The sequence below is a fragment of the Lemur catta genome, chromosome 5 (genome assembly GCF_020740605.2).
Source record: "Lemur catta isolate mLemCat1 chromosome 5, mLemCat1.pri, whole genome shotgun sequence".
Lineage (NCBI taxonomy): Eukaryota > Metazoa > Chordata > Mammalia > Primates > Lemuridae > Lemur > Lemur catta.
The window spans coordinates 2,651,380-2,673,775 of record NC_059132.1 but is presented as its reverse complement, the minus strand read 5'-3'; the positions used below and the strand labels follow the sequence as shown (position 1 = coordinate 2,673,775).

Here is a 22,396-nt window from a genome sequence, read left to right as displayed (position 1 = left end):
TTTACTTGAACCTTGTAGCTGGTCGGCTTTGTCATCTCATTTCTCAGAGGACACAGCTGAGGCTGAAAGACCCGACACCTTGCCCAGGGTCCCCCGATTAAGGAACTCCGGTCTCCTGACTCCAAAACCATGGCACAGCCTACCTTGCCCTGCCGAGGCAAAGTTTTTAATTGTTTGTTCACTCCCTTTAATGTTCCCCCGCACCGTGCGGGCACACTGGGTGCGGGCGGCTCCCCAATGCCGTGCGGGCACATTGGGCACGGGCGGCTCCCCCGAGCCTTGCGGGCACACTGGGCACGGGCGGCTCCCCTAAGCCGTGCGGGCACACTGGGTGCGGGCGGCTCCCCAACGCCGTGTGGGCACACTGGGCGCGGGCGGCTCCCCCGCTGTCCTGGCACACTCGGTGTGAGCAGTCAGCGACACCTGCTTTGCCCCCGCCTCGAGCCAGAGCTGCCGCCTGGGGCCTGCCCGCCCTGCTACTAGGCTGCACTCACCACAGCACCCCAAAAGCCCCCAGCCCGGAGTCACCCCCGACACGTCCGACCCTGAGCTTCTCCCCCTGCCATGAGGGGCACAGAACCCTACCAAGCTCAGCCACCTCTGGGACGCTGGCACAAAACTTTCCGCACAGGAGGTGGCCTGGCTGCACTCCCTGCCCTCGGAGGGTCCCCACAGCAGGACAATGGGTTTCACCCTATTGTGCTCATGATTCTCAGTATGGCCCCACCTGCCCTTGTCCTGTGGCCTCAGGGGCGCCATCCCCCAGGCCTGTACCCACGGTCCCCCACGGAACTCTCCCGACCAGCCGCCGTCAGCTCCACTCCTGCACTTGCTGCTAACCCGACTCCGCACTGTGGGTCTCAGGCCTTTCTGCATTCATCTGTAGGTGCCCAGTCCCAGCAACCACCTGCCCCTCTGTCTGAGGTGGCACTGCCAAGGTGACAGCCCCCAGGCATGCTCTGCAGCAGTGGGCCCACGGTGGGCACTGCCAGGCCTCTGGGCTGGTCCATCTGGACCAAGGCAGCCACCTGGCCCCACCAGGCCTTCCATCATGGCTGGACCAGCATGGCACCAGGACTTTGGCAGCTCCAGTGGCCATCTGGCACAGAATGACACAGAAATGTCCCCTTTTAAGTGAAGAGCCCTACCTAACCACACGAGGCAAGCAGCCCAAAGTGCCTGCCGCTGCCGCTGCTCCGGGCCCTGGTGCCAGGTGCCCTGATATTGCCAGTGGCTGCCCGCAGCCTGGCTCCACACCCACACGATAGAATCCTGCCACTCACAGCTGCGCCCCTCGGGCGAGCCTAGCGGCAATCAGAGCAGACTTTCAAAAGGAGGTCTCTGCAGCGGTGGGCCCGCAGAAAGATGTGCCTGTCAGGAGGGGACACTGCACAGGCCAGCCCTCGGGCTCCCGGGTCGGCAGGGCCACACTGGCGCAAGGGCTGCGCACTGGACGGGCTGCTGGAGGCCCTGCTGGCTCTGAAGCTCTCAGGCAGCTTCCCCGGGCCCTATGGCCGGGAGGCTGGAGCCAGGGTGGCCCCTGGATGTGCAAGTCTCGAACCTCCTTCTCCCTACGCCCTCGGTCTGCGGGGTCCTGGGGGTGCGGGAGTTCTGGGGAACCAGACTTCATGAGCACCTACCTACCCAGGCCCACCCCCTGGAAGTGGGGAGACGCCGTAATCACAGCAATTCTGGAGAGACCAGCTCCGAAAGCCTGTGTTTAATGGGGACCTGTCACAGCCTGCAACGCCCTCGGTGCCTGGGCGCCCACACGCCCGGCTACGTCTCGTAGAGCTCTTCCGAGGACTGGTCCTGCTTCCTCTGCGGCAGGTCTTCGAGCATCAGGCCCAGCACGTGCGCGATCTCATAGTACAGCTCCTGAAGCCTGAAGAGAGACCTGAGGTCAGGGGCAGGCGTCAGGCCACCCGGCCCCACCCACCACGTACTTGTGCCTGTGCACTCGCCACGCCTGGCAGCTGTGGGAGCGGGGAAGCCACGGAGTTCAGAGCCAGATGAGGCTGGGTTGGAATCCCAGGTCTTCTACCCTGCCTGGGGCCCCCTGGAGTAAGGGGGGCTGGAGAGAAACCCCTGGGCTCTGAGAGCAGTAAATGTGTGGGGTGCCCAGACAGGGCCTGGCCACTCTTGGCCCAAAAGCGGGCGTTCCTCAACCCTTTCCTTTTTAGTCTCTCCTGTCTCTGAAGCCCTCCAGTGTCCTTTTATTGAGAAGCCAGGATAATCATGTCTGTCCCTGCTCAAGAGCCCACTGTGGCTCCCTGGTGCCCACGGCCCCTCTCCCCAGTTTTTACATCTTTCCCGCTCCATAATGGCCCATCATAAATAATCCCAGCGAACTTACACTGGGCACAAGCCCCAGGCCAGGTCAAGCTCAGAGCTCCACATATGCTGGTTTCACTGAATCAGCCCAGCAGCCCCACAGGTGTCAGACAGATGGGAAAAGGGCAGAGACTTGCCCAGGGTCACATAGGAAGGAGGTGGCAGAACCAGGCCAGAAGCCTCAGCTCCTGATTTGCCACCCAGTGCTCTTTCCTCTGCTCTCTGAAAGGAGTTGGTGAGCAGGGCTGGAGAGTCGAAGGAGCTGGCGTCTAGCCACACGCCATGGCAGGCTGGGAGGGGCAGGGGAGCAGATTCCCCCAGCCACGGCCTGTCCACACAGCAGTCCAGCCCTGTGTACACATGGAATCTTGCATCCCCAAGGGGGGCCTTGTTCCACCCCCCGAACATCAGCCCACCGTCCCCCTCACTGTCCTGGGCACCCAACCCAGGCCAACCTCGAGGAAGCCCCAGGGACCAGGAGAGGCTGGGGCTGGGACTGACTTGTACATAGTAGCATCCTGGTTATCCAGAGTGGAGAAGTAGACGTTGATGAAGGGTATGCTAGTGCTGAAGTCATCCAAGACCATGGGGTCCCTATGCCGCAGGGTTTTCTTAAATTTCTCCACCAGCTCATCAAAACTTTTGTATTCAGCATGTTTCTAGAGAGGAAAGCATAAGGAAAGAGCAATGAGGAGGAGGAGGTGACAGCCAGCCTGCACAGAGACCTGGAGACCCTCCACAGTGAGCCCCAGACAAAGGCCTGACCCTGGCCCAGGAGGAGTCCTGAGCCCAGTCACAAGTCCATCCTGACCCCCTCTGAGCCTGGACCCCCTGGAGGATGTGGCCACCACTGACAGGAGGACAGGTGGCCCACAAAGGAATCAGCTAGAGTCTGAGTGTGGCCCAGCATGGCCTCCCCATGGGCAAACCCTGGGCATAGCCAAGACAGTCAGATGTCCCCACCTCAGACAAGAGGCTGAGGAAGGTGCACCAACCCGGTGAGGGAGAGGCTCCGCATGGGGGGCTCGGCCACTCGGCCGGAAGAGAAGAATCGCTCCCGGCCCCACCACTGCATCCTGCTTGACAGGGAATCTCCGTTCTGTTCTGCTCATTCTCGTGCTGGTTTTAGAAACACGAGCAAACTGAGGCCATGTGACACCCTGTCAGAGCCTGCGCACCTTCACCCACTCAGTGGCCCAGGGCCACGGCTGCTGGGCACAGCGAGCCCTCAGACAGAAGCTTCGGCACAAACTGGCCCCAAAGGGGTGCTCTGCCCACAGAGGGCAACGTCGTAGTCACAGCACCCAACACTCCAAGAGGTTCAGAGAAACAAAAATGCAGGGAGTAAAACCTGACTCTGGAAATACAGGGGGAAGGGACCTGCCTTACCTAAGGCCACAGATACCTGGGGCCACCTGCCCTCCACGCAGGCCCTGAGGCCCCTCCTTCCCGGCCTGTCTACCTGCCGCAGTGGCTGCCCACCTGTGTCTGCATCAGCCTGTTGACCTCCTCCTGCTGCCGCCTCAGAATCACCTGCTTCTCCTCCATGAGCGTCGCGTGCCTCTCCGACATCAGCTCCCGCTCAAACTTCTTGATGGAGTCCTAGAGAGTGGGAGGCCGGAGGCTGGGGCAGGTCGCGATATGCACCCGCCCCCCGTCTTTCTTCTCTCCTAGCCCTGCAGGGGGCCCCTCCCCACACAGGACCTGCCCCACCAAGTGCCAAATGCGGCTGCGGAGGCTTCGCAAGCCCGGTCTCGGCGGCCGTCCCTGCACGGCAAGGCACGTGCGCTGGCTGGCACAGGGAGAAGAGTTGGGCTGGGCGAGGAAAGGGCCCGTCCAGCCAGGCCACCCCACGGCAGGAGGGAGACGCAGCTCAGAGTGCTCCCCGCAGACCTGGCCCAGAACTGCACCTGCCACACCTACCCCGACCCCCGACCCTCACAAGCACGGCCTCACCTCGGTGTGTATGATCATCACGCCCACGAACATGCTCAGGAAGATGAAAGAGGCAAGCAAGATGAAGATGATGGTGAACGCCCGGCTCACAGCAAAATTCCGATCGTCCAGCTGCTCCTGCAGGTCTGTCCAGCCATCGACCTGCCCGGCCGGGGAGGGCATGCTGAGGGCCAAGGCCCCGAGGGCTGGGCCCCCTTCTCACCCATGCTATGGGAGTCCCAGGCCAAAGGGCTCTTCCCACCCCAGCCCCGCTGAGGAGGCGGCTGGCTCTGCCTCCACGTCAGCCCTTCAAAGCCTCCCCAAGCCACTGGCGCCAGCCTATGCAAGGTGGCCCGGGAAGGCCGGGTACCACGGGGTGGACACACTGCTGGCCGACGTGTCCTGGGCTCTCTTCTCTCCAGGCCTCCCAAACTCCTCCAAAAGATACTGCCTCTCTGCCAGGCCAACCTTGGAAAAGACCACACTCTTTCCAGAGTCCAGCAGAATCTAGACTTCCAGACTTGCGCTTTGTGTGCTTATTCTGGGTGGATCTGTGGTAGTCTGTTCCCCAAAAGGCTATGTGACATGGGTTTCATTTATAAATTAAACTTAATCTAAATGTATTATCATCTGAGACCTCTTTGAGAAGTTTTATGACCCTGTGAGGCATAGGGGAATGCTCTAAGGAGTCACAAGATTAGAGACACAGACGGAGCCCTGTCCAGGGCCCCGGCCTCTGAGTGGGGCCAGCCCAGCCCCCCAGGCCAGCTAAGTCCCCGAACATGGGCAAGGCCCCATGGGAGCCCCAGCACGTCCTCATGCTCGTACCACCTGGGCAGTCCCTCTCTCCACTGTTCCCAAACACAGTACCGTGGTCAAACTGAAGAGGGTGAAGAAAGCTACGGCCAGATTCCCCCAGTTATTCTGGTCGCCCCCATCTGGAACTCCAAACAGGCAGAAGCCCAAGACCGCGAAGATGTACATCAGGATGAAGAGCAGCAGGAGCACGGAGGCCACGGTGTAGACTGTCTGCCCCATGGCAGTGATGAGCCTCTGCCAGGAAGGAAAACCGCGGTAGGCAAGGGCGCCGGGCTGGGTGGCCCCGGAGGACAGAGGTCATTCTGCCCGGTTCATAGCTAGCCCCAGCACTGGTGCCGTGCCTGGCACATGGGAGATGCTCAGTAAGTGTCGGCCGGTTGGATGGATGGATGGATGGATGGATGAAGTGAATCAACTGTGCCAAGAGCAAGTGCTGGATCAATCTAACAGTGGTTTGCCAGGGCCTGGCTTCTCCCTCCAGCCACCTCTGGGCAGATCGTGTGCGCTGCCTCAGGTCCAGGGTGGCCTCCCCACCAGCACCACCAAGCACTCCATTCTCACCCTGGGGTGTCGTGCTACTGCTTCTCAGCTGAGGGCCAGCCTTGAACGCTCTTTGCCAGGTCCAGGAGGACTAAGGGAGCCCCCGGGAGGGAGAATGGAGAGTGTGGGGAATATGGCTCTGCATTCCTCTGGCCTCTGTCTTGTGACCGCGGTCTTTCCTCCATGAACCAGGCATTTGTTTACTTTTGCCCATTTGTTGACACTGCCCATTCCTGGGAAGCACAGGATATGGCTCCTCTTCATTCATTCTCTGTGCCCCGGACTCTGGCATGTAGTAGCTACTCAACGCATGTTCACCTACCTAGATGTTTCACAACACAATTTCAAGGTAAGTAGGCATTTTCGTTCTTCCCATTTCAAAATGAGGAGTCAGAGGCTCAGAGAAGCAAAATGTCTTGGCCAGGGTCATACTTCCATGCAATGGCAGAGCTGGGACCAACTCCCAAGCCCTTTGCCCTGTGACACCACTGTCAAGCACCAGCAGCTCTGAGCACAGAGACTATCTACTGGCTTAGCACTAGGAAAGGAGCAACTTGGAGCTAAGACACGAGACGTGAAGTCTGGACAGTGTGGAGTAACTGAAGAAGCAGAGACAGTCCCAAAGCGCTGGGCTCCCTGTGCGTGCACCCGCCTGGCAGCTGCCTACGAGAGTGTGTGCCCGCCTGATGCCTCCCTCCTGTCCCAGGGGGAAGAAAATCTGTTTTATTGTGTTAATTGCAAAACAGCTGAGATGTAAAAAAAAAAAATTGCCTTCCTCCCTGCTACAGAGAGGTAAACCTCTTCCTCCAAAACTAGTTGAGACTAAAGCAATAAGTCCTCACGAGAAATGCTACAACAGTATCCCATCTGCGACCAGGTTCGCACAGCAGGAAGCGGGGAGGCCGCCCAGTAGAGCCTGAGACACACACAGAAGGGTCGGAGCCATGGGCCTGGCTGGGTCTTCCGCCTCCAGGCCAGCCCAGCGACCCTGAGAGCGGCAGCGGAGCAAACGTCATGCTCTCTGGGAAGCCCCATGCAGAACCCCAACAGCTAGTCTTGGCCAAGTTCTTAAAGCACGATCCAAGCAGGCCTTGTTAGTGTGTAGTCCAAAAAGGTGCAAAAAGGTGAAGTCTCTGTAGACTTCAATTAATACAAAGTAGCACAGAGGTGCAAGTCCCCACCGTCAGCAGCCCCAGCTCCCCCTGGACAGCATACAGAGAGCATGTACTCCAGGGTCCCAAGACATCCCAAAGGCTACAGGAGAGCCACAGCCAGGGTGGCTGGCGATCCCCAGGGAACCACTGTGGATACAAGGCTCTGCTTAAGGACAGGAAAACCCTGAGGCCAAACATGGGGTACATGTTTGGGTACATGTTGTGTCTGCATGTCCACGGGTCTGGGCATGTCTATGAGGACCAAAGGAGGAGCAGAGACCTGCAGTCACCAAGCAGGCCTGGCTTGCTCTAGGACACGGCAGGCCAGCAGGGAGGCTGCCTGGGCTGGAAGGACGGGCTGCCCCTGCCAGGCCCCCAGCCCAGCACCTCCAGGCCTTTGCCTTCCAACCAGGCTGTCATAATGCATAACACACAGACAGGTGCACTCGACAGGCAGCGGGGGCCCTCAGCCCCACCAGGTGTAATCTGGGCCAGTGCCCCTTCCTTCCCCGACAGAAGTCCTCCTGCCCCCAGTCTTCTGCTTCTCTCCTCCCTGCACGGCCCTGGGCTTCCTCTCCCTCAGCCCCCTGCCCCTGCCCCCTGCTCACATGACTCCCACAGGCCCTGGCACCGTCATTCCACAGCGACCTCTCTCCTGGCCTCGCCTGAAAGTCCTCTCTTACATGAGGACATCACTCCCCAGCACCCTCTCCACGAAGGCTGCCTATTCCCCACCGACCTCAGCTCCAGGGGCCACTCCTGCATTGTCCTCAGAGCCCCGCCTCCATGGGCACAGCCTCTGCTTCCGGGCAGGGCCAACCTTCCAGCCTCCCACTCCTCCTCACGTCTCGAAGGCTCTGCCTCCAGGATCACCACCCCACCCTGCTATCACCCTGGGGACCTCTGGCATCTTTATGAATGACCCACCATCTTCCAGGCCTTTCCATCTGGTGACCCTGGTAGCACTCCTGGCCCCTGTTGCCTTGGCACCCGACACTTCCCACTGCCCGATTACTGCCTTGCTCTGAGGTGCCCACCACATGACACTGAACACCCAGGGACCTGCAGTCTTCTCTCCTGTCCACCTGCCTTACTTTCGTCCCCACTGACGCCAATGCCCGGCACGTCGGCACTCCCCTCTCCTCCTTCTAGGACACATTGCAGCCGTGGTCCCCAGTCCCTAGGCTGGGCCTGTTAGGAATCGGCCACACAGCAGGGGGCGAGCAGAGGGCGAGTGAGCGAAGCTTCGTCTGTGTTCACAGCCGTCCCCAGCGCTGGCCTCCCGTCTAGCTCCGCCTCCCCTCGGGTCAGCAGCGGCATCAGACCCACGGGAGCAGGAGCCTGCTGTAAACTGCGCACGCGAGGGACCTAGGCTGCACTCTCCTTATGAGAATCCAGTGCCTGATGGTCTGAGGTGAGCTGAGGCGGTGATGCCAGCGCTGGGGAGCGGCTGCAAACACAGATTCTCGTTAGCAGAGAGGTCTGACCGCACAGTAAATGTGATGCGCTTGAATCATCCCAAAACCTTTCCCCGCTCAACCTGGAAAAATTGACTTCTATGAAACTGGTTCCTGGTGACAAAAAGGTTGGGGACCGCTGCATTACAGGATGTGTCCCCAGCCTAGGAACAAGGGCAGCCACTCCCAGGTCTGAAACAGAGAGTGTCAGGATTTGACGTACACTTTAGGGATCGCCCCTTGCTTCTGCGCTACTTCTACTCGGGGCTTTCAGGTCTGTGGGAGGCCGTCGCAGGCATCCAGGTAAAGACTGAAGGTGACAGTGATGCAAAGATGTGGACAAGTCAATGACTATTTAGGAGGCTGTGCAGCAAGACTTTGAGAGAGAGGAGTCCAAGCTGACACTCAGGTTTATGACTTGGCAACTGAATGGGCCAAGAGACAAAATACTGGAAGAGGCGCCAGGATTTTGGATTTGAGGTTGGGGATGGGGAGGGGGCAAGTGATGGCTTCCAGTTTACACACACTGAGCTTGAGGGGCCTGTGAGACACCAGCAGGCAGCTGGGTCTGAAGGTCAGAGAGAGAGAGGTGCAGGCAAACGAAGGACCTGGCAGGTGGAAGAGATCACCCAGAGAGAACACGCAGAGGGAGACGAGGCGGAGAACTCAGGAACAGTCCTGAGAAAACACACCTATGGGCCAGGCAAAGAAAAAATGCACCCAAGAAGTCAGGCTGGACGAACACCAAGAGAAGCCAGTGACGAGGATGCCAAGGGAAATGGCCACTGGATTTGGTGACAAAGAGGTTGTTGGCAACCTCTGAGAGGCTAAGGAATCTGGAGTGGAGGGAAAGAAGCCAGGCCATAAGTGACGGAGAAGGAAGCTGAGCCTGGAAGTACAGACACCTTTGTCCCTGAAGCCTGGCCATAAAGAAAAGGAGGGGGCGGGCGGGACTGTATTGTTTGGGAGGGGACACACACAGGCACGTGATTGCATGACAGCAAGACGTGAATGCATGTGGGTGCGTGGCAGGGGGAGCGCCAACATTCTCTTTCTCTTCTTCAGCCAGCGCTGGGGATCCCTGAGTGTGGGGCCCGGGCCCGAGGCAGCGGCTGCACAGCCCTGGGCCAGGGGCAATCTCTCAGCAGGATGGGCTGACACATGCTGACACACAGAGGCCCAGACCAGCCCTTTCCTGGAGAAGCATGGAGACAGGGTGCAGAGCTGGGGCAAACACGCTGCATGTAGGTCAGACGCCTGAGGGCACGGCTGAGTGCAAGGGGTCAGCCTTGAGGTTTTTTCTGAAACCTGAGTGTAGGAAAGGCTGGTCACTCCACGACTTTCAGCAACCCAGAGAGACTTCTCAGCATAAGCAGCACTTCCAGAGCCGCTTAACAAAGTAATGAGACTATTGCCATCAAGAGAAGCAGCAGATTTTCAGCTGTCTGGGGAAAGCAGCCAGTGGCCAAGACCACCAAAAAGCTGGAGACTCCTGGGTGTAGGTCAAAGGATCTGCAGCTAAAGAAAATCCGTCACTTTGCAGCGTGGGAGAGAGAAGTTCAGGTGGCCTCTGGAGTCAGAACACACCTTTCAAATCTCAGCTCTCACATTTAAATGCTGGGTGACCTTGGGCCTCAATTTCTCCATCTGTAAAATGGAGCTAATAATACTTTTCTTACCATTGTTTTAAGATTCAATGAGATAATATTAGTATATCAACCTGCCACATAGTAGGACTCAGTAACTGGGAGATAGCAGTAGAATCCTTATTTCCCAGGGGCTGGTGGGCAGATAGGCCCTATTGCCTGCCCTCCCAATGCTGTGCACCCCCAGAGCACTCACCCGGATGCCCCGGCTGTAGGGGATGAGCTTGAGGATGCGCAGGGACTGCATGCCATCGGCAATGTGCAGGTAGGGGTAGTGCTTCCCCTTGATCTCTCGGAGGGTGTAGGGGATGAAGATAATGAGGATGATGGTCACATCCAGCAGGTTGTAGCCATCCTTCCAGTAGTCAATGGGGTCCACGTAGACTTTCATGGGAATCTCAGAGCTGTAGATGGACACAAAGATGATCTCCGAGATCTGCAGGGGTAGCAAGGGTTGGAGGGGTCAGACCAAGCTGCAGGGCCCTGTAGTCCTGGCCCTCCCGGTCAGGTGTGCAGAGGGTGCTCCTGTCTCCCGCACGAGAGAGAAACCCAGGTGGAGTCGCCAGCACATGGCAGTCACTCCGTGCGTCTGAGTCCCTTCCCCTTCAGTGTCCTCCCTACCCGGCAGCCCCGAGCCCGGGGCTAGGTTGGACCCTGGGTGCTTGGGAATGACTGAATGACAGCCAGAATTACTGCACAGGCCCCAGTGTACGGCAACTCAATGTGTCACGCAGCCTAAACATAAGGTTTCCCAAGGGAAGATCCCCAGAGTTTTCTTGCCAACCCGAATACATAAACTATATAAGGAACATGGATGAAATACTCAAATATCTACTTCTATTGAATCTATTAATTATACATACTTAAAGTCAGTTGACTAAAGTCATCTGTTTCTGAAGAATATTCTGCTTTCCTTTTCACTTTTATACCTTAGGAAACAATCAAACTCTCCTCAAGCATCTACAACTCCAGTGACTTTGCTTTTATCAAGAGGTACTTTCCGAGTCATCTGAGTTCTGTCACACAAATCCATTCATTCGTTCACCGGAACAGCTCTGACTGAGCACTGGCCACGTGCCAAGCAAGCTCCGTCTTAGGCACCGGAAAATGCCCAGCCCCCGGGACAGAGAAGACAGAAATAAGCACTTAAACAAATACATATGGGATGTAACATCAGGTAGGAAGAAAAATAAACTGGCCAAAGGATATAGAGGGACTGGTCAGGTTGGGGACAAGCAGTCCTGGAAGCTATTTTTAAGAAAAGGTGGTCGACGGAGTCTCGCGGAAGCCAGAAAGGAAGCCAGATCTCACACTAGGAGAATGCTGCCAGGAAGCTGGGGAACGGCGAAGGCGAGAGCCTTGATGAGGGTGAGAAGGAGTCTGCAGAGGAACAGCAGAGTCAGCAGGGCTGGGGCAGAAAGAGGGAGAGCGGGCAGGAGGTGTGCGTGGAGAGGCGGACCACGCAGGCCTGGGGAGGACTTTAAATTTTAATCTCAGCCTTGGAGGACTTTGAACCAAGGAGTGATCTGAACTGATTTACATTTTTAAGAAATCTCAACAACTTCAAACAATTCTTATACGTTTTATTGTACACATGTGCAAAGTCTCTCAGTTATACGCCTAGGAGTGGGAATTACTGGGTTGTAGGACACGAGTATCTTCAGCTTCACTAGATTTTGATGAACTGTTTTCTGAAGTTATTGAACCAATTTACTCTAATATCGTCAATGTTCCTGTTGTTCTACATCCTTGCCAATACTTCCACTGTCAGACTTCTTAATTTTTAAGACTTTAATTTCTAATACTTCCAACTGTCAGTCTTATGAATATGAAAGAGTATCATTTTTTATTTTAATTTTCACTTCTTATGAGATTGCCATCTTTTTATACGTCTAAATTGTGAATTACCTGTTTCTAATCTTTGCTGAATTTTCTTCTGTATTGTTTTGTTCTTTTCTTATTGATTTGGAAGATATCTTTTACAGATTTTGAATCCTAATCCTTTACCCGCTACATGTATAAGAAATACCTTCTCTCACCCTAACCTTTCACCTTTTTAATGCTCTTTGAATTTAAAATTTTAATGAAATCAAATTTATCAAAACTTTTCTTCACAGTTTATTTATTTTGTATCTTAAGAAATCTTTCCCTCCTTAAGACCATATAAATATTCTCCTATATTTGGTTCTAAAAATGTTAAAGTTTTGCTTTTCAAGTTAGGTCTTTAATTCGGCTGTGGATGCTATGAGATAGAAAATCAACTGTATTTTTCCTCCACAGGGATAATGATAAAGAGAGTCAAAGATAGAAATGAAGTAAGACAGTAACTTGAAGCCATACAAAAAAATAAAGAACACTGGTAAAGCAACTATATAGATAAATACAAAAGCAACTATTATTGTATTTTTGGTTTGTAACTCTTTTTTTTTTTTTTTTTTTTGAGACAAGAGTCTCACTCTGCTGCCCAGACTAGAGTGCTGTGGCATCAGCCTAGCTCACAGCAACCTCAAACTCCTGGGCTCAGGCGATCCTCCTGCCTCAGCCTCCTGAGTAGCTGGGACTACAGGCAAGCGCCACCATGCCCGGCTAATTTTTCTATACATACTTTTAACTGTCCATATAATTTCTTTCTACTTTTAGTAGAGACAGGGTCTCGCTCTTGCTCAGGCTGGTCTCGAACTCCTGAGCTCAAACGATCCACCCGCCTCGGCCTCCCAGAGTGCCAGGATTACAGGCGTGAGCCACCGTGCCCGGCCTCTTTTTTTAATATGATTTAAAATTTAATGTTATAGTTAATGGGTACAAAATGTATAAAAGAGTAATTTACAACAACAAAGACTTAAAAGGAGACAGATGGAGCTATACAGTTGCTTTACCAGTGTTCTTTATTTTTGTGTACGGCTTCAAGTTACTGTCTTACTTCATTTCTATTTTTGACTATCTTTATCATTTTTTTTAGGGCAGGTCTACTAACAACAAACTCCTTCATTTTTGTTTATCTGAAATAATCTTAATTTCCTCTTCACTTTTGAAGGATAGTTTTGCTGGACATAGAATTCTAGTTGACAGTTTGATTATAGTGTGTCTTAGTGTGGAAGAAAAGACAAAAGAAAGAAAGGAAGACTCTTCTAGTCCCCTCAGACGGCTCAGTGTTGGGGTGCTCCTTCAATATGAACATTTACAACTCTACTTTAATCTTCACTTCCTGGTTGCACTGAGCCTAAAGATCAGCTAAAGGTGAAAGGGAGCTTGGGATCTTCTCAGGTCTTAGTTCTAAGTATTTGGCCTACCCTGGGCAAGGATGGCTTTCTAAATTCCTCCATATGCATAAGATTTACCAATGCCCTAATTTACCAAAAACTTCCCTTTCCTGGCTTTCAGCATGTCCACTGTTCGCCTCAACTGCTTTTTCTTTTCTTTCTTTTCTTTTCTTTCTCTCTTTCTCTTTCTTTCTTCCTTCTTTCTTTCTTCTTTCTTTCCTTCCTCCTCCCCTCCCTTCCTTCCCTTCCCTTCCCTCCTTCCTCTCTCTCTTTCTTTGTTTCTTTTTTGCCCCAGGCAGCAGTGGTTGTTCATATGCCTTTCAATGTTTGTAAGAAATTCCTTCTGCCTTGAGAAGATTCCAAGCTAGGTAAAACAGATGCAACCACCTTCCAGCAGTCCTTCAAACAGCCCTCAGGTCAAAACAGACCAACACACTTCTTTAAGAACAAGGTCTGCTCTGCTGCCTCAGGAACCAGGGACCAGGGTCCCACATTGGCAATGTGGGCTACTGTCTTCAAGATCATCACCATTCTTGGAGGAAAATGGGACAAGGGCAAGTAAAATATAACAGAATTATATATATATATATATATACACACATCTATATAGAGAAAAAAATTTTTTTGTATATATATGTGTATATATATGTGTGTGTGTATATATATATATATATATATATATAGTGTGTATATATACACACACACACATACAATGACAGTCTTATTTCTTCCTTTTCAGCCTGTGCAAATTTATTTCTTTTTCTTGTTTTACTGCATTAGCCAAGACTTCCAGTACGATGTTAAATAGGAGTGGTGAAAGTGTACATACTTGCCTCTTTCATGATCTTAGCAGGAAAGCATCAAGTTTCTCACTGTTAAGTATGATGTTTGCTGTAGATTTTTTATAGATTTTGTTTTGGTTTGTTTCTTAACTTTTGTTTTTAATTGACATATAATAATTATACATATTTATGGGGTACAGTGTGATGTTTCAATACATACATGCATGTGTAATGATCAAATCAGGGTAATTAGCATATCTATAACCTCAAACGCATGTCATTTCTTTGAGGTGACGACATTCAAAATCCTCTCTTCTAGCTATTTTGAAGTATACAATACATACTGTTGTATACAGTCACCCTACTGTGCAACAGAACACCAGAACTTTTTCCTCTTATCTACCTGTAACTTGGTACCTGTGGATCAACCTCTCTCCATTCCCCCTCCCCACTCTCCCCAGCCTCTAGTTACCACCATTTTACTCTCTACGTCTACTAGTCAACTCTTTTAGATTCCACATATGAGCGAGATTATACAGTGTTTGTTCTTCTGCACTTGGCTTATGTCACTTAATACAACATCCTCTAGGTTCATCCATGCTGCAAATGACAGCATTTCATTCTTTTTTATGTCTGAATAGTATGCTATTGTGTGCATACATGCCACATTTTAAAAATCCACTCATCATTGATGAATACTTAGGTTGATTCCATATTTTGGCTATTGTGAATAGTACTGCAATAAACATGGGAGTGCAGATATCACCTCAACATACTGACTTCATTTCCTTTGCATATAGACCCAGTAGTGGGATTGTTGGATCATATGGTAGTTTCATTTTTAAGTTTTTGAGGAACCTCCATACTGTCGTCATTTCCACCAACAGTGTGTAAGAGTTCCCCTTTACAGCTGCTCCTACTACCATTCTCACAGATTTTAGAGTACATGGTAAAGGTCCTTAGAATCTCTACAGAAAATTTCTTGAGACAAAATGTCTTAAAAATCTTACAATATTTCCAGAAATAAAACAAGTAAAACAGAAGAAAATGGACCCATTTTGTCTGCTTACCTCAAGAAGTCTGAACAAGCGGTATCTTATTTTATAACTAGTCCACAAGACCATGAAAAAGGCATTCAATGAGACGGTGCTAATCATAATTATCTGAAAGAGACGACTCATTATGACTCTCTTCACAAATGCCCGACACTGATCATCTTTCCTCCTGTCAAAAAGTTGAATAAGAGGTATGGTCACGTCACAACAGGGCTAGATCCCCACACCATGCACACCTTTTTGTAGGGACAAGGATCTGCTTTCCCCCTTCAGTGAATATAAATTTACATATACTTTTAAGTAGCAATGAAATGTTGAATAATTTGGTTGATTCCTTCTCATAAAAAGAAAAAAGAAAAAAAATGTTGAATAATGACCACTGAGATATGCATGAGGACCCCCAATAGTCTGTCCCCACTCAGTTACTCAGTTCCCTCTTCCTGGACCTCTGAAAAAGAATGGTCACCACTCCTTCTCAAGCAAAACAAAGTGTCATCTTCGTTTACTCATTCAACAAATCTTTATTTAGTGACAACCACACGCCAGGCACAGGGGATACAACATGAGCGAAACTAAATAAACATCGCCAGCCTGCTAGGAAAGACTGATAATAATCAAATAATCACCCATTCACATGATGCTTACAAATCAATGATTAGAAACTCAACACCTTAAGAGAAAATGGGCACATAATCAATTCATGAAAGAAATAAAAAAGGCCAATTAACTTCCCCCAAAATATTCAGTAGTGATACTAATCAGGGAGATGCAAAGTAAAGCCATTATTTTTGTTTATAAAATTAGCAAAGATAGAAAAATGATAATATTTAATGCTGGCAACACTGTATAGAATGATGAGGCATTCTCATAAATTGCCAGAGAATGTAAATTGGCCAACTTTTCTGAAAAGCCTTAGAACTGTTCATATCCTCTGCCCCCACCAATCTATTTATATTCCAGGAGAATGTAACTGGAATACAGCAGTGACTCTGGCTAAAGATGTTTACCCCAGTAGTATTTATAGTATTGAGAACTTGAAAACAATTTAAAAGTCTAACAAAAAGGACTAGTTAAATAAATTATGGCATATCCATCTCATGAAATACAGACATTAAACTATCTCTGTGAATTTTTCATGATCTAGAAAAATGTTTATGACCCACTGGATAGCAAACATAAAAACAAGATACAAAAGTCTCTGCTCAAAATTATCTCACCTGTACAAAAAATAGGTTGAAAAATTCAGCAGGAAATATGCTAAAATGTTGATAGTGTCTGCCTATGGATGATGAACTTATAGGTGATTCTTTTTCCTATTTATATTTACCTGTGCTTTGCACTTTTTCTCAAAGAGTATGTATTACTTTTCCCACCATTTGTTATATGTAACAAATGAACACATTCTCATAACAGTGAAAAAATATATAGAATGTATAAACTTTCCTAATCTATAAAAACTAGATGTGTAATTTTTATCCTCTGATTTGAGATGGTGACTATTACCCAAATAAAGCCTTCAAATTGTCTATCACAGTAGCTAATAGAAAAAGACAAAACTGGCTGGGCACAGTGGCTCTCACCTGCAACCCCAGTACTTTGGACAGGTAAAGCAGGAGGATCGGGAGTTTGAGACCAGTCGATAGGATATAGTGAGACCCCTCCGTATCTATAAACATTAAAAAATTAGCCAGGCATGGTGATGCACGATTATAGTCCCTGCAGGGTGGGAGGATCACTTGAGTCCAGGAGTTTGAGGTTACAGTGAACTATGATGAGACCACGCACTCCAGCCTGGGTGACAGAGTAAGATCCTGCTGGACAGGGAAGGGAAGGGGAAGAGAGGGGAGGGCAGGAAAGGACAAAACTGAGTCAAACTAGTCTACAGGTCAAGTAACAGTATGGCAACCTCACCAATAGAAGAAACCAGATTTATCAAGCATATGCACCTCAATTTGGGAAGCAGATCAGAGTATCTGAGGGAAGAGGCTAAGAGAACACTGACACCCTGTCCCCACACTTCCAATTGTACATTTCTTAACAGCAATGGAGATAGAGAATATTTACTTAAAGTTTTTGAATCTTGCACAGAGATCCGCCAGCTTAGCATCAAGCAGTGAACTAAAAACAACTTTCACGTGGTTCTGGCCTAAGAATTGAGATATTTTCCAAATTTTCAATTTTTATTCTTCGCTTTTATCATCCAACAGAAAACCTCTGCTTAGGGATTTCCTCGGTATCTGAATTCCAAGAGGCAGCAGGGAAGCATCCATGAAGGGAATCCTTGCTTTATGAGGTCACTCTCGGGCATTCCGGCGCGTTCCTAGCCTACAGGCCCCGAAAGGTGAGCTCCCCAGCGTGCCTACCTGCAGATCCTCTCTTCCCAAGGAGACGGGGAAGGCCTCTGTTCAGCAAAAAGGTTGTGGGCACCCAGCAACCAGGAGGCTCTGGGCTGAAGCCGGGAGTCATTAGAGGTAAACCAGACACTCCCTTCTTCAAGAAGTGCCCTCATCTGATAGACAAAGGCCCTTAATAATGTGTCAGGAAAAGTTAAGGGTCATATAAGGGGGAAAAGCAAAGTTTTCTGGGATTCCAGCACAGCACTGGTAACACTTTGAAGGACAAGGAAAGATTGTAACGGGTTTGGGGCTAGAACACAATACGAGGAGCAGAGAAGGTAACGTAGGCCCTGCAGTGGCTGCCTGCAGACATGGAACGCGCACAGGAAAACCACCTGAATAAAACGGATGGGGTGAGCCTGTGGAGAGACACGCTCTAAGTACAAGAGCACAGCGATTTCTGCTCTGTTTAACTCTTGGAATTAATATATTCTCCTCACTCTCCTTCTCCTAACTGCTTTGGCTTTCAAGGCAAATCAAGACAGAGGGATCTGGGTAGTTCTGTGTTACATGTTTAGCGGCTAAACTGGAAAATTTCCTGGAAACCTAAGTTCTGGAGCTGTAAGAAAAGGAGGTAACCACCCCACCACCTCTGCTGTCCCTGGTATTCTAAAACAGGTGGATATGACCATTCCTGGTAGGAAAAGAACTCTTATAAGCAACCAATATACAGAGCTGAGAAATATCTTATTTACTCATTTTCTCCATTTAAAATCCTCAACGGCAAAACTTTAAGAATCACTATGACTAACGTCCCCAAGATTCAAACTCTGTCTCCATCTTCTCCCTCTACGTGCTCTCCCCCATGGATCAGCTCCTCCTGTCACTCCGACTGCCCCTTTGGTCATAGGTCCCCTAATGCCTCTGGGACTCCTGCCCAACGTCCACCCACAGCGGCCGCCTGGGGTCGCTGCTGCAAGAGAGCCTGAATCAGTTCTCTGACCGTTGCCACCTGTCCCAGTATGTCCATGTGCCTAATCCCCCGGGGCACAGAAGGCCCTCAGTAATCGCGCTCCATACGAATACACAGACTAATGACATCAGGGATCCTCGTGCTCACTCAGCTGGGCAGAGTGGGATTTCATCTCCAGGAACCATTACCGGTGTGCTTCTGTGCCTTTTCTCTTTATTTATCTATTTTTTTAAGCTCTTCATTGCCAGCAATGTGTGTTCCCTCTTTAAGCACCAAAGCACACTTTCAGGGAAAAACAGAGGAGATTAAAAACGTAAAGAATTCTTTCACAATGCTTGGAGGGGTGAGGAAAGACAGCCAGCTGAAAGCAGCACAGAAGAGCCCAGCTGTTCTTAGCATGCGACGTCAGCACAGCCAACCACAGCCCAACGCTGCTTCTGAAGTCACTGCGGAAGACCTTCAGCCTGGGAATGAAATTCCAGCTGAGTGAGTAGAAAGCAACAGGAAATCAGAGGTGACAAGTTGTCCAGGGCTACTGAAATCATTCATATCGTCTCACTGATAGGTGGGCAGGACAGCCGCCTGGCACGAGAAGCCAAAGTCTTCCCTGCGAGCAGCACTCCCACTGCCTCACGTGGGCAGCGCCGCCCCAGCCGCAGACGGCGGGACGCTCAGCAGCTGGCCAGCGCGGCAGCTTGGCGACTCTTGCGCCTTCTGGACAGGGCCGTTCCTGCACTAGTCCCGAGTAACTAACACGGAAACACAAAGCCCACTTACTGCAGCCAAACCCTGTTACAGCTCTTGATGCTTCACAGAAACTTTTACAAAACTGAAAGTTACAAGTTCAACGAGTCTATTTTTGATGCCAGATTAGAGAGCACATAGACTGCACCATGCTAACACTAGCAGTGGGCCCACAGTTCAGTGCATTGATGGAGGTCACGCGTGTACTGCGTCCAGATACAACATACATGCTGCTGCTGTCTATGGCAAAGACAGAGAGAACCATGCTTACTCTATTGATCCAAAGATTTCCTAAATCTCACCAACGTCAGAAAATAACCATTATTTTGAGAATTTCCATTAACTGCATTTTAGAAAAGGACACTGTCGAACATACTGGCCCTGGCTTTCTATCTGTGGAGGTCATGCAGGGGGTCACAGGTCATGTCTTTTTAACTCCTCTCTACTCCAGCGATCATTTCAAAGGAACATGGAGGGAAACCAAAGCTCACCACATTAGAGCAACACAGCTATCATGCAAAGATGTGGAACAGACGGGAACTTGCGGGCCTCCAACTTTGACAATGTCTCTTTTAAGTTGAAATGCAAGTTACTTAAAGCAAGTCTGGGGATTCGTTCTGTCACAATTTACCACAATGAGTATTTCCATAGACTTCTGATACGGGATCTTTGATTCTCTACAGTAAGGTTTGTAAGTTCCAGCAGATGCAACACCCCTTAACGTGAACCTTATGTGAAATCCTCATGTAGATGATAATTAACTGTATTCTCGGGTCCTCACCACTGTAATTATGAGCTATATCCTGCCTTCTCCACTGTGCTATATGTGGTGTGTTCACACAGCCGTCAGGTTTAGCCTCTCAGACTCACATTCAAAAGAGGGAAAGGGTGCAGGGAAACAAGCTAAATACCACCACCACGGAGAACAAATCCAGAAGGCAGAACAGTCTTCAATACAACTGACCCGGTTTTGACAATAACTCAATTACACGGGAAAGAGGGGAAAGGCAGGGGAGCTTGCTCCAGGTTAATTTCATTTTCCCTGAGCATAGGTGGCACCGAGGGATCGTGGTTTATTTTGTCAGGTATGATAACAACACTGTGGTTTATACAAGAAAATGACCATATTTTCTAGAGATACTTACAGAAGTTTGTAAGGGCGAAATGATACGCTATCTGGGATTTGCTTTCAAATACTTCAGCAAAGAAAAAAGAAATGGCATTACATGAAACAACTGGGGCAAAATATGTGCAATTGCTGTATCTGAGTGATCAGTATATAAGGGTTCAATGTACTATTTACTCTACTTTTGAATATGTTTAAAATTTTTCATGTTTAAAAAAATTCATGTAAAAAATTGAAGCATGGAACTAAAACCTTTGGTGATAAATGTATAAAAGTTCCAATCTGTAATAAAGCAAAGACTTTATAAAAACACATAGCTTTTCCTTTTCCTTTTCAAAAATTCTAAGAAACGGAAGTTCTAGTGCTAAGCTCTGGCTCCCCCGGCAGCCACAGAGCCTGAGCTGCTCTCCCTTCTCTTCCCCTCCCTGCATGCTCCACGCCCTCAGGGTCAGGGCAAATGACCGTATCTGCCTCTCCCTGGCCAGCAGTACCAGCCAAGAACTGGCTTCAAGGAGCTCAGCCTCCTTGGCATGTCCCCAGACGGTTTCTCAGGTTTGGGATGGGGGTGAGTTGGAGAAGGGAAGGTTGGCTTGTTGTAATATAGAGTGATTTTTCTGGCCTCTAAAGTGAGGCGGTTACAAAGACGATCCCTGTTAAATCTCACTGCCGTGATGTTTCAAGGGACTAACACATGCTCCTTGGATAAATATATATGCTCTTTTAATCTGTATCACAGTCTCATTAGTAAGTACATTCCTGAGTTCCTTCAAAGAACATTGTTATTGCAGTTTTTAAATAACAGGGTACCTTTAATGCCTGACAGTGTCATACGGAGCAAGTAGAGCTCATTATTGGATAACACCCAAGTGACTTCTAGCTTCAGTGACTGTAGACCTTCAGTACAGGGGTCACAATAAGCAAATGATGAAAAAAAGTGACCCTTTGGACCTCCTCAACTCAGTAAGTCAAATCATGACCTAGCAAGTTGGTTACTGAGACAGTGAATCCTTGTATTGCCACACCTTCTGGACACCACGGACGAGACGTCCTCTTCCTTTGACTCCCTGTCCAAAAAGTAAAGACAAAACATACCAAGATAGCTCATCTAATTTTTGTGACTTTTATAATCTGATGACTTATGTAGTAAGAGCAGCTACTATCCAAATCAACTTTAGTGTCATAAGAATTGTTATATGAGGTTAAAACCCATTACCTGCAGAGTTCCTAATTCTTTTTCCGCGTTACAATTATTCTCCAATACCTTACAACAATGCATTTGTAAAGTCACCATAATTGTTTGAATTTCTGAATTATAAAATGTGTGAATACTCTCCCATCCCAACTTCTAGTCTTTGAGAATGCCATTTCTCTTTCTGAATATTACCTGGGTTGGTTTATCTTATACATGTCATTAGATATACTGAAAAGTACCTCAAGCTCAAGTTTAAATCATTTTCTATTTAAGCACTGATTTTACAAAATGTAGCATATAAAGGTGAACTCAGTTTACAACTTAATTTGTTTAAGCAAATTGCCTTCACAATACATTGTAGCTAAGACGTATATAAGATTTTACATGCATTTGGGGAGAAATCACACAGAAGCAGCTGCTTTTTCAATAAACTTGGCCAACTTCACATCTTTTTGGGTCACTCCACCATAGTCATGCGAGGTCAGAGTTATCTGGACCTAAGAAAAGAGAAAGCAGTTTTTAAAACCCGGAGCTGCAATTCATAGTACTCTCCTTTGGTGCTTCAGAAATCAGTCTATTATTCGACATTCACATGTGAGAATTTGGGGGGATTAAATGATTTAGAAAATACTACATTATGAGTAAGCAAAACATTTCCAAAACCCAGCAAACTCCAGGGGCACAGGCTACATCAGGCAGGCTCAGCAGCTACTCAGGGTAACAAGGTTCCCTCGTACGGAAGAGGCAATTCAGCTGCCAGAATCTCAAATCTTGTTTCTCGAAAGAAAAAAAAAAATGAGAGAGAGACTGAGGTTCTATTTGAACTCCCATTACTTTAATTACACCGACTATTTTCAGGCCACTGAGAAAAACCAAGCTATCAAATGTAATATCTGAGCAGCAATGTTAAAAAAGCACATTTCCAAATTGGGGAAGCGGGGGAGGGAGTGAGGAATGGACTGTTGCTTCTTGACAAATTGATTTAAAAGCAAAAGCAAAATTATGGGCAAAGAGAGGCAACTAGGAGAGAAAAGTTTATCCTC

General features: G+C 49.2%; 2 protein-coding genes across 6 annotated transcripts in view; both read right to left on the bottom strand.

Annotated features, from left to right (window-relative positions):
* Positions 1 to 1,705: 1,705 nt before the first annotated feature.
* Positions 1,706 to 21,821, bottom strand: CATSPER3 (cation channel sperm associated 3). 3 transcript variants are annotated; one of them, XM_045550828.1, is made up of 8 exons: positions 21,742 to 21,821; positions 14,998 to 15,151; positions 10,082 to 10,321; positions 5,140 to 5,322; positions 4,291 to 4,431; positions 3,817 to 3,936; positions 2,836 to 2,993; positions 1,706 to 1,885 (listed from the first exon to the last, which is right to left on the bottom strand). In XM_045550828.1, coding segments are annotated over exons 1-8 (1,104 nt in total). In that variant the 5' UTR covers positions 21,744 to 21,821; the 3' UTR covers positions 1,706 to 1,779. The 3 variants fall into 3 exon arrangements, with proteins under 3 accessions (XP_045406784.1, XP_045406786.1, XP_045406785.1); XM_045550830.1 differs by having other exon boundaries at positions 14,998 to 15,090; positions 21,738 to 21,754; XM_045550829.1 differs by lacking the exon at positions 21,742 to 21,821 and adding an exon at positions 16,563 to 16,726.
* Positions 20,865 to 22,396, bottom strand: part of PCBD2 (pterin-4 alpha-carbinolamine dehydratase 2) — a 42,122-nt gene continuing 40,590 nt past the window's right edge. Inside the window, exons 4-5 of one of the 3 annotated variants that reach the window (XM_045550832.1) lie at positions 21,738 to 21,850; positions 20,865 to 21,225 (exon numbers count right to left, since the gene is read on the bottom strand). In XM_045550832.1, coding sequence (XP_045406788.1) covers positions 21,755 to 21,850 — 96 coding nt within the window. In that variant the 3' untranslated portion in view covers positions 20,865 to 21,225; positions 21,738 to 21,754. Of the gene's footprint in view, positions 21,851 to 22,396 lie in introns of all 3 variants that reach the window. The other 2 variants (XM_045550834.1, XM_045550831.1) reach the window with 2 other exon arrangements.

Coding starts and splice junctions, on each gene's coding strand:
- CATSPER3 (XM_045550828.1), bottom strand. Junction 5,323..10,081: donor CCTACAGCCGGGGCATCCGG/GTGAGTGCTCTG, acceptor CCTTCCTGGCAG/AGGCTCATCACTGCCATGGG. Junction 4,432..5,139: donor CCCTCTTCAGTTTGACCACG/GTACTGTGTTTG, acceptor CCGGCCGGGCAG/GTCGATGGCTGGACAGACCT.